The sequence below is a fragment of the Carassius carassius genome, chromosome 7 (assembly GCF_963082965.1).
Source record: "Carassius carassius chromosome 7, fCarCar2.1, whole genome shotgun sequence".
NCBI classification, from domain to species: domain Eukaryota; kingdom Metazoa; phylum Chordata; class Actinopteri; order Cypriniformes; family Cyprinidae; genus Carassius; species Carassius carassius.
In genome coordinates, this window is record NC_081761.1 from 2,765,420 (window position 1) to 2,778,031 (window position 12,612).

Sequence of the window (12,612 nt, forward strand, 5' to 3'; positions counted from 1 at the left end):
TCTGGAAGAGTGGATAGAAAAAGAGACCTTTTGACAAGTGGGTTCAGACTGTCATGTTAAACTGCAGAAGAGGAAACATGCACACTTCAGATTCCCTCAAATGGACACAAAAACTGTCTGAATATCTTTGCATTAGGTGCAAAATACACCATAATACCAGCAGACTTTATTTTCTGTCATTTGAAACAAAAGGATGTTCTTTTTGTCAAATGTTCGGCTTGTAAACCATGCTTGTGCAATATTTTATTAATGCTGTTATCTAATGCAATGACATTCAGCGATTTTAAGTGTCTCAAATGCATTTGATTGGTGCATGAAAACATGAAAGGTGTCCATGCATACAAATGCGTCTCTAAACCGTCTCATATCACCGTCAAGGGCCTCTGACGGCCCTGGAAAGCTTTTTGTTTTCCAGCTGAGAGAGTTAAGCTGGAGAGGAATCCAGAGAGCGATATCAACATTCAGCTCATGTACAGTAGCTTCCCACAGTTTTATTCACAGGATTTGGCTATCGAAGCAGAATTTCCATGTTCCTCCTCCAGCCGTAGCCCTGCGTTATGAGGAGACCGTTATGAATAGACCGGCAGATTAAACAAATCTCTTTACGCATAACGCTAGATGCATTCCCGTGAGGCCTGGCACTGAGCATTTATATTACCTCCCGAGCAAAAAAAATGAACTAAATATTTGCAATTGTATGTGCATCTCTCCAGATTACGCTGTGGCAAACAATGAATGCGATTTAAACTCAATTAGCATGTTAAGATTGAGAAAGGGCCACCTCGCTAAATGGGCCAGTGCGTATGATCGCATTTCTAAATACTCATTAGTCTTGACGGTTTGGAACGGATGAATCACGGCATCATTATGCATGCTGAGCAGATTCGATGAAGGGAAATATCATGATGAAATCTTCTTCCTAGCATTTTTGGCACAAAATGAGCGTCGGATTATGGACACTTTATCCACTGCGAGTCACACGTGAGAGATGATGTCCCTGAGTAACATAATCCTGTCACACAAAGAGTCTGAAAGCAAACTGCTGACAGTCTTTCCGGAGAAATAACGGGTTTTTTTTTTTTTCATTTTTTAATAAATGTACTTACTGCTTTTAGTACAGTATATTTAATTATTTATAATGGGATTTGGATGAACAGAATGACTCTATGTTATTCTGAGTCTCCAATCCAAAACATTTTATTTCAGTCACACTGTGCAGTAAATCACACTGCTTTTAAATTAATCTGAGGGGTTTCTTAAACAGCTTTGACTGCAAGCGGTGATGCAAAACAAGAAAAGCTGTAATAATAATAATAAATATAAACCTCTTTTATTTCAGCTTGTAGCCAAGCCAACATTTCTCATTTTGACAGTTTAATTTACTAAAATGTAAGAAAAAGTATTTAAATAACTAATCTTAGCAGTATCATTCATGTCAATAAAATAAAATAAAATAAAATAAAATAAAATAAAATAAAATATAAGTGTTGAAATGTATTAACTTCCTAAATGTACTAAATTTATAAATATTTCTTATTTATTAATTATTGCATTTTTAAATTTTAGAAACACTAAACATTTAATTGTAGTATAAGAAAACCTGGTTGTCGATTCATGCTGTATTTTACAGCATTTGCATTGTATATATTTAGATCTCATATAAATTAATAAAATGAAATAAGTAAAATTAAATAAAATTAAAAAAAAATAAATACAACATTTAAATTACTTAAAAATAAGTAAATGAAATAAACATTAAATGACAATAAACACAATAAACAAAAAAATCCATTTTCATTCCATTCTGCAGGCCTAGCACAAAAACATAGAGTAACTCTGAATGTCTACTTCAAGCCAATACGTAATTGTTTCATCTCGAGAAAAACAAGAAAAAAGCAGGAATAAGTGCTGATAAATGTTATTTTCACGAGAGCTTTCTTCTGACCCCCGTCAAACTTCACAAATTAAAACTCAGCCAGAAGCAGGCCATAGTTGACCTTCCCATTCCATTATCTCCACTGTCTCACAGAGGACAAGGAGGTGATAAGTTGTTTACTGTAAGGGTCCGGAGGGATAACAGGGTCCCGGCCTGAGGAAGCGCAGCCGGCGTGTCGTTACTGAGCTGACTGCTTTTTCCCGGCACAGTCGCTGGATGTGAGATTTTATGCCTGGTGTGGCAGGGAGAGCCGAGCGACGACAGAGACTGTCATTTGGGTTCAGCTATTGAGTCGCTGCACATTCAAGGGCAAACTGAAGTTAGATAAGTGAAGTGAGAGTTCACCAAACACAGACATAAAGCATCGACCAACAGCCGCTGATAGCTCAGGACCCGACTCTAGCAATTCTCCAAGATGACATCTTAGTCTTGGACAAAGAAATAAACAATCATTAAAAGGTGTTGACAATAAATGTGTGTGTGTGTGTGTGTGTGTGTGTGAGAGAGTGTGTATATATGTGGATATATATATATATATATATATATATATATATATATATATATATATATATATATATATATATATATATATATATATATATATATATATATATATATATATATATATTTAAATTAAATTAATGCATTTTGCAGACGCTTTTATCCAAAGTGACTTACAGTGCATTCAGGCTATCAATTTTTACCTATCATGTGATCCCGGGGAATCGAACCCCCAACCCTGCGCTTGATAAAGCAATGCTCTACCACTTGAGCTACAGGAACACTATGGATATATGCACAATTATTTAATTATTCATGTTTGAATGATGGTCTTATCACAGTAAAAGCCTATAGTGAAGCAAATTAGCCATCAGGAATGTCCACTTCTTCCTTTGTGAGTTTACAGAGATGTCTAAAGGCATGTGTGTTGATCAATCAGAGGCCTGCCGCACTGACCACTGGGAGGGAAGGACAGGTGTGGGCGTATTAGATCTTAATGGGACCCGGAGTCGCTCTGGGAATTGACTTCTTTGGCTCCTGGCAGAGGGGCTGACGTATCGCCGTCACTGCGGCTGATTATAGAAGCGCTCAGCAGAATGATGTGTGCTTGGCCTTTTCATGCTTCATTAACAAAATCAGGCAACCTGCCACATGCATGCCGCAGCTCATTAAGTCAGTGAGGGGAATAATGTTGAATGCAAAGTCTGGGAGAAACCACAGAGCCGGCCATTAATAACAGAGCAGAAGAATATGGTTCAGGAACGTCTGCAGCTATTTACATGCTTATTTATTGATGCAAACTCATACGTGGGGTTAGAGATCAGAACAAACCTCTAAGGAGAGGCTCTCCTGCTTTTCGCAGAGATCAAACTTACCATTTTTTCTTGGCAGATGATTTAACATAAAAAATAAAACAAAAACAATCCCTTAGCAGCCACTCAGAATACCCTATCAACCACACATGAAATCTTTAACAAACCACCCAAATCTACACACAGATAAAAGATGGTTCAGTCTTTTACCCCTAATATCTATGCTTACATCTAGATCCATACATCTATACTTATATACATAACTTTCATAATTTTACATTTCCATTAACCACTTTGTAAACAACATAATTCACTGACATTTTAACTATATGTAAATGACCAAAACGACAATCGTCAAAGTAAGTAAGTCTGACATCTTTGACGTGGTGAGCTAAAAACCGCTCCTCGTTATCCTAATAGATGGATGTTAACGCCGGCTTTCATAAAGTTTACAGCGGTTCAAAGTGATAACCTCAACTGACAGCTCTCCAGGATAAAACCTCCATTAGCAGCTGGGAAGCGTCAGGTAAACTGAACATAACAGATCAATAAGCTGCTTGTGTATTAAAATAACCCTAAGATTGAATGTTCTGAGCCAAAGATGAAGCACCTGAGACGTCCAGCACAGAAAAGAGATCAGGACAGAACATTTGACTATTATATTGTCTGAACACATCCAATCAATGATGTCAGTATAAATCAAAAGAATAAAAACAACAGGATTTCAGTTTCTGTCATTTATTATAAATTGGGTTGTTTTGCTTTGTGCTGTATTAGTACATGAAAGTAAATCAGAAGTAACAGCTAAAAGATAGTTAGAGAACAAATAACTGATGCAGTGTAAGAAATGTTGTTGACAAAGTGTGCGAACAAATACGTAGCATTGAATTGTGAATAATTTTAGTTCCATTCATGTATGCTATGGTTTCTAAAGAAACCTTTCAAAACTGGATAATACATTCAATATCTACCTGCATTCAAATGCCAAAGAACGAACATTTAATGTGAATTATCTTCATATATACTTTGAATGAAATTCAATCTCAGAAAGTCACCGTTCTCTTTTCTACAGGATTAATGAACTGTCATCATTTGAAATGGAGTCCTTTCGCATTTATCTGCATTGCTTCAGGTGGAAACGCTGCTGTTTTCATGAAGCCAGATATCGAAAAGACATCAGTCATTGCTTAAGCACTATGTTTTGAAAATCTTATTACACCAGTGTTGGGTGTAATGCATCACTAAATAATTACTGTAATTGAATTACTTTTCCTTTGAAAGTAAGGGGTGACTTTTAATTTAATTAGTTACTTCTGATGTAATTGCATTAAATACTGTATCGACTATAGAACAATTCTATATGAAACAATAGTGGATTAAACATCAGAATGTTCAAATGTTTTTTTTTATGTAACCTTCTCCCTTTAAATACTTTGGTCAGGTTAAGAATAATTAAAGCAATTTTATATTACTTAGAAAGAATTGAAAGAGAAGTTTCATTTCTATCATTGTATTGTTCAACTGGTCGAGGTTAATATGGGATTTACAAAAGCAATTGGTAATGAGTAGTGAATGTTTTTAAAGAGAGTAAATAGTATGGTAATTTAAAGGTGTATTTAGTAGATAAGTAGTATAGAGTAATACAACACATACAAAGTTTACTCTTTTTTATTTTTTCCATCTTAAAATAAATGATGTCTTACTGAAACGTGAGCATATTTAGAAGTGCAATATTGGAATAAATTACATATGGCAGGTGAGTATTTATAATAAACTATTTTCAATATTTCACATTTCAGTCAATTTCTCTGCTATTTTCATTTATAGAGATCACGTCTGAGTGAATGAGATACGATTTAATATTCCTCTTTCATTTACAACATTTAGATGCATTGACACATCTCATGTCGACATATCTTCATTTTCCAACAGCCTGCTGCAGGCATCTGCTGCTAAATTACATGGATATAGAGTGACCACAACTATTGTGGAAATCAACATGTAATCAGTTTGAGGTTTTAAACTGGACAGGGTGTTTAAGAGAACAGAGAGTGTGATGAAGAACTGTTATGAACGAATGCCGAAGAATATCATGCAGTATTTCATAAACCACAGATATGCAACAATTGTGGCATGGGATACTTAATTATGATACACAACATTGCACAATGCATCTTTGGAAAGCCACATTTGATACTGGGTTAGCATGGGTTGGTTAGCTGGTAGATGCTGTAACTATGCCATTCTGGAGACAAAAAGCATTTCCTTCACAGTCAGCCATTAAAATGCATAATTTAACATAACACTTAACATAACTTAAAGCAGCAACCTGTGATATACCGAATTTTGCTTGAAAAACGATTCAAATATTTTAAATATCGGATTAAATTTATCTTGTATAAAAGAGGGGTACAAGTATAATTTCTCAGCAGCAGTGGCACACAGAGATAGCATCAGCATTTGGGTTCCACACATGCAGCACTTTATTTTTCTGCAGGATGCTATAACTCATGACAAACTCAGAGCTCTAATATCTGCAAAGGGCCGCACTAATGGCTGCTGTATCTGTGTTTGTATCCTGGACAAGTCAAGAGTAAATAAGAGAGCATTTAGACACTCAACACCGATTTCATGTTTGACAGGGTTTTGAAAGTAACTCAAAGTAATTTACCCTTTAAAAGTACGTTTGAAGGAGGAAATTGTGGTTTAATTGCTCAGAGTGGCATTAAGCTGGAGCTTGTGGCATTATTTGGGCTTTGCAACAGCTGTGAGCGAGTTTGCTCACCCGTAGAGTCTCACTCATTCATATTTATGGAGCTGAACTTTGGCAGGTTCCCAGCTGTTAGCTTTCAATAGCTGAGATACTATAATTGATTTAAAAGATTTCATTTGAGATTAATAATAAATTGTAGTGGTCGACCGATATTGTTTTTTTTTTTTTTTGACAGCCAATGCCGATATCTGGAAACCAGGGGCCGATAGCCGATATAAAGACGATATCATATTAAAGAAACTTTCATTAATATTTAAGAAATTTGAAAACATTTGACAATGGATTAAAAAAATATATGAGAGTAAAATAAACATACTTATACTTTAGATGACAAAGTATTTTTCACAAATAAACAAATATTTAATAAAAATATAATTAAAAAAAAGGAATTAAGCGCTGTAACCAACACAGCAGTCAGTATTCTGGGAAGTTTGTGTGCATTAGGAATCATGTTTTTCAAATAAAGCCAGGGTATCCCTCATTTTACATATAGCACACAGAGAAAATGACATGAATATGACAACGGACAAATGCATATAGCGCAGCATAATTTGAAATCACAAGTTTAATGCATTCAATTCACATGGACTGACCCTCACATAGAGAACACGAGATCATGCTGGATAAAACTGCACACTTCACAAGATCTCAGCTGGATTCGACTAAGTTTGCAAGGTTTGTGAAATTAAATGTTCATTAGTCATTCAAAGATTTGTTAAAATGAAATAAATGCATATTTGCTTAATGCTGACGGCAAACGAGAAAGTATTATAATGTTTGTCTATTACTTATAATATAAAAGCAATCGTTATAATACTTTTTGTATTCTATTTGTTCTATCTGATTATTAGAGAGACTTCTATCCATATTAGAAAAGAAACAATTAACGGCGATAGTGAACAAGAGGGAGAATGTGAGCACTAGTAGAGCGTGTTTGATTATTCAAACTTCAGCTCGCTTGTTTGCAAGGCTGCATGCATAATATAATGTGACATAAAAACATCACATCAGCGCAACAGTTTGTCAAGCTAAATTTATTCTCGTTGAACATTCTTTTTTTTATTGTTATTATTTAATGCCAGAAGTTGTAATTACAATTTTTTATCATTACAGTAACGAGTGTGAATTACCCACATTAAAAAAAGTCTTATTATTTGTTTCTTCCCTGAATTAAACTTTATGATCATGTTCTCCAGCATTATTTCTGTAAAAAGCAGTCCAATCTAATCATGTTTACAAAGGGCCACAAGATCATTTTATTTTGACTCAGAAATAATGCAGAAATGAAATTTCAAAGAAAACCTCCCCTGATATTTTGTTAAAAGCCTTGAAAATGTAGTTAACCTAGTACTGTCACTACTTTTAGTTGGTTAATAGAGCAGAACAGAGCAGCTCTGACAGCTGTAGTGAATAATCTGAGAGCGTCTCTCGAACATCGCATCAGTGATGCATAAGGATGCGCCCACCTCCAGATCCTGCTTGATTTGAAGTATCTATATGCGATACTTTGTTGATGACAGACTGGTCCTGTGAGGAGCTCCCCCACTATGAGTCACTGAGCATCAGGGCGCTCCGACGAGGATCATTATCGTTCATTTTCATCATCCTGTGACACAGCGGGTCATTTTCGGCGGGCCTCTTCAGAGCGGAGCATTAGTTAAACAAGCACAATGGCGGTGCTTCATCTGTACGTCCCCCTCATTATCAGACGACTGGATGTGAATGTTATTTTAATTTCTGCATTGGTTAAGATTCCCTCTCCCTGCCAGCTGTGACCACCGACGACTGCAGTAATATTCAGAGCTTCTTGATGTCACACAGCTAGCAGGTTTTCACCACAAAGCCTAATTTAGACGATCCACGTGTCGTCTGGACCGCTTGGCCTCTTTTTGATTCATTAGCAGGCAGATAAAACTTTTAATGCTCTGCTTTTGGTCATATCTGGTTTTGAGGGGCACCGTTAACAAAAGAGCATCTATGCAGTCACAGTGAATAATGCATTAATTTTTTTTATTTCTGCAGAATTCCAATTAGACCTGCTTATTAACTCCACTTGGATGAGGAACAAAAAAGTCTTTAAAATACTGTAATGGAATTAATTAACATGCTGTTTATGTTTATGACTCATTTGCCAATTCAGACATGGCATTTAATTTATTAGTGTTATGCACTTTTCAGAATTGAAATGAGAATTTTTTACATTTCAGTCCAGTTACCCAATTTGAATCAAATTTGAATAAAAAAGAATAATAATAAATAAATAAAAATTCAGATGCCTGCAAAAAGTTTCATTGACAAGAAATGGAAAGTTTGTCAAGGCAAAATTGTAATGTAAGCTAGTCTTTTTTTAAAGTTTACAATGAGATAATAAAGACATAATGACAGATAGATCAACAGATGGAACAAATGATAGAATGAACAGTAGAATAAAAGATAGAATGAACAGAATGATATACTGAAAGATAGAAAAACTGAAATATGGACAGAGCAACAGACTGAATGAATGTTAGAATAAACAAAAACTAACAACAGACAGACCGAAAGACAGATCACATTAATGACAGAATGGAAAAATAGAATGATAGTCTGAAGGACAGCACAACAGACAGACTGATTGATAGATAGATAGACATACAGACAGACAGACAGACAGACAGACAGATAGATAGATAGATAGATAGATAGATAGATAGATAGATAGATAGATAGATAGATAGATAGATAGATAGATAGATAGATAGATAGATAGATAGATAGATAGAATGAATGATATAATGACAATTAAAGAAATAATCAATGAATGGATAGATAATGAAAGACAAAACAACAACATGAATGATAGAACGGATGATAGAACAAATGACGGATTGATAAAATGACAGACAAAGACAGAACAATAAATAAAGAGACTGAACAACAAAACAAATGACAGAATGAACAATAGAACAATCAATGGAATCAAATCAAATAGAAGACAGATATAATAGAAAAAAATTACAATAGAATGAATGAATGATAGAACGACCAATGGATAGACAGTATGATTAAAAAAAAGATTCAATATAGACTCAATCCTAGAAACCCTGAAAAAATGTTAAAGATACCAGTCACAACTTCAGTTTGGTTGCAATAAATGCCATTTCATTTCAAAGAGCCGGCCAAATAGTATTGTTTTTGTTTAGCATTGTTGTTTAGTAGGCTATAAAGTTACAGCTTATTATTGCCAATGGATGCTTCTTTAAAACCACCACACAACAATTCCCATCCCACCGACATTGCCTGTTGCTTTTGGTCAAGCAATCGGTGCTACTGAAGCTCTCATGCCACATAACCAGTGATGAGCAGCCTATCATGAGCTTCCAAGGCCTTAATTAGCCACTGAAGTGCCCCAAAAGCACCCCGGTCCATTAAAGGACCCATTTAAATACAACAGGATCATTACAACTCATCAGGTGCGAAAGATCACCTTCAAGCGATAGCTGTGGATGAAGAGCCTGGGGGCGGTATCATGTAATCCCGTCCTGAGACAGGCTATTAATTAACAAGTGCTCACTGAAGGGACCAGCCTGCACTTCCTCTCATTGTGTCTCCTTACTGGAGATCGATGCAACTCCCTGCCGATACGTCTCGCTGACTCCTTTTGTTTCTCATACCAAGTACGCAGTGTCTGGATTTGCTGCCAAACACGAGAGTGTGCGCAGGTGACATTGACAAGGAGCCGGGCGATGCATCCTTTTGTGCGAAGACTCTGGCGCACCGAGCCAGAATCACAATTTTATTTATTACTCTCACGCTGAGGGAAGACAACAATGATGTTTGTTTCTGTTGTATTTCTTTATTTATTCTCCCCCTGCGCGACCCGCTGAAGCTCAGTCCCAGCGCTCACAGCTGTGTTTCAGGGTGACAGCACTCTTGAGGGAGGCAGGAGCTCAATACTAATCAAACGTTCACGGTAAAATGAGTCATTCGAATCTGGTGGCTTTTGTGAATTGCTAGCCAATGGTTTTAAGTGACAGGTGAGTATCGGTGAGATACTGTGTTTCTCCTCATCAGCTTTAGGCTTTGAGAGATCGAAGCAGACCATAAACTTCTGAATATTTCAATACTTCAGCAACCCCTGCTAAACAACTGCACCACAACAGTGTCCTGATAAAGTGATCAAATGTACGTCACACTGTCTTTGTCTGTCATATCTGAACTGGAAGACAAGACTGAGTTTTACAGAAAACAAACCACCCAAAACACCTACTTTAGCAAACAGTTTGCAAGTAAATGCTTTTAAATGGAAAACCCTAGCAACCACCCAAAACACCAAAGCAACCATGTAGGAATGCCTAGATACTACCTGGCAACCATTTTACAATGTCATAGCAACCACATAGCAAACAAATTCCAAGCTACCACTTTTAAGTATTCTAACAACCAACCAGAAAATCATAGGAACCACCCAAAACACCAAAGCAACCACCTAGAAACCACTTTGCCATGTCCTAGCAGCCAAGTACCATGACAGTGAGTTTTGCATAGGCAAGCAACACAATTTCCTCATGCATTTCCTAAAAACAAAAATATGCTTTACAATATTGCTTCTAAATGTAACAGTATCTTATTTTAATAACATTCAATGCACATATATTTACTAGAAATCAAGATGAAGACACTGATTAAGAAAGTGATCTATTGCAGGAGAATGCACAAGCAGTATGTCACACAGAAATGAATGTGAGTATGAAGACAGCGACGTCTCCCCTCAGTTTATCACGTAAGCGGTTGTCGTTTTGCTTCCGTATCTAGATCCAAACACAGCGTGACTGCTGACTGTGAGCCCCATCTGCGTGACTTATCGATGGTCGTAATGGGCAGCACATCGACAGTGTGACGTTGTTTTGGACGGAGCACCGTACAGCGGATGAGTGGGAGAGACGGTGATAAACGAGCACATCGTCACAGCGTCCAATGAAAAATGAGTGGTGCATGAGGCGGCGCTGACACATCACGGCAGATTGACAGGAGGAAAAGGAAACACCGGCGAGATGTGACGGTGCATTTAGATGACCCGGAACGCCCCATCCAGACAAAAAGTGTGGGATGATTAATCAGATGAGTATACGGGAGATAGAAGAGGTTTGGAGAGGGAAGCAAGTGGGGATTTAGCGGGGCCACGGGTCAGAGATCCAATCCCCTCCGGAAGATGAAGTAATTACCAGATGGCCACTTTGATTTGTTCCACTTTTTTACAGCCACGTTATTCTTGGTTGCATAATTAATTTGTAGGAGGGAGAAATGTCTGGAAAAATGTTTCTATACGCTTGACCCTAATTCCACCTCTTAATTACACTCTGATATCAAGCGTCAATGAAAGTCTGATCTATTTCCGCCTTCCATTTGAACGATGAATGTGTACTTACTGCTTTTTATCTCTGACTTATGATTGTCAAATGATGACGTACACAGGAACAAAGCAACTCATTTATGACAGGTCTACAGTTAACAAAAGGAAATTTTTACTGCGTAAAAGGAATATTTCACTAAAATAATTGAAATTGCTGAAAATGTACTCACCTTCATACCATCCAAAACATGGTGATAAATGTAGCATTCCATCACTTGATCATCAATGGATCTTCTGCAGTGAATGGGTGCCAAACAGCTGATAAAACATCACAATAATCCATAAGGGTTACACTTTATTTAGATAGTCCACTTTAGACATTCTACTAACAGTAAGTAACTTTGCAACAACATGTCAACTAGCAGTTAGTAGAGTATTAGTAGACTGTCTGATTAATACACTTTGTCAACTCATTGTCAACTTATACTAACCCTAAACCTATACCCTAACAGTCTACTCTGAAAGTTAGTAGACATGTAGTTGACATGTAGTTACAAAGTTACTTATAGTTAGTAGAATGTCTAAAGTGGACTATCGAAATAAAGTGTAACCTCCATAAGTAATCTACACCAATCCAGTCCATCAAATGGAAGCAAATCCATCTTGCAAACACGCAGTTTTTGGCTTCACAAGATGTCAACTGATGGACTGGAGTTGAGTGGTGTGAATTACTTGTGGATTATTGTGATGTTTTTATCAGCTGTTTTGACTCTCATTCTGACGGCACCCATTCACTGCAGAGCATCCACTGGTGAGCAAGTGATGAAATACTTTATTTCTCTAAATCTGAAACAAACTCATCTACATTATGGATGGCCTAAAGGTGAGTAAATCTAAAATTTTAATTTATGTGTGAAGTATGCATTTACCATTACCTGTGTAAAACTTCCTTGGAAGTCCTTAAGATTATTACTTACATTTAGTTCCAATTCCTCTCCTCTCAGCTGCTCCGTTCCCTGATCCCCAGCATCCATCCTCATCATCACAGTCTCCGCTGTATCCGTCTCCACTTCCGGTCTCGATTTGGTCCAGTGTGCCCAACTTTGGGATTGACTTGCCCTGCAACAGCTTGAACACATACAAGATACGTTTGAACCCCAGAAGTTCGTATTTCAGTTTTTATTTAGATTTAGATTAATGTGTTTCTTTTGTTGTTCACACCACAAACAACTAAACAGACTTGAGTTATACACCAAAA

At 36.7% G+C, this 12,612-nt stretch overlaps 1 protein-coding gene across 1 annotated transcript in view; it reads right to left on the bottom strand.

The window, feature by feature from the left end:
- The window catches only part of LOC132143366 (glypican-5-like), a 163,234-nt gene that overhangs the window by 34,376 nt on the left and 116,246 nt on the right, over window positions 1-12,612 (bottom strand). Inside the window, exon 7 of the mRNA XM_059553523.1 lies at window positions 12,332-12,482. Within this exon, the coding sequence (XP_059409506.1) occupies window positions 12,332-12,482 (151 nt within the window). The remainder of the gene's footprint in view (window positions 1-12,331; window positions 12,483-12,612) is intronic.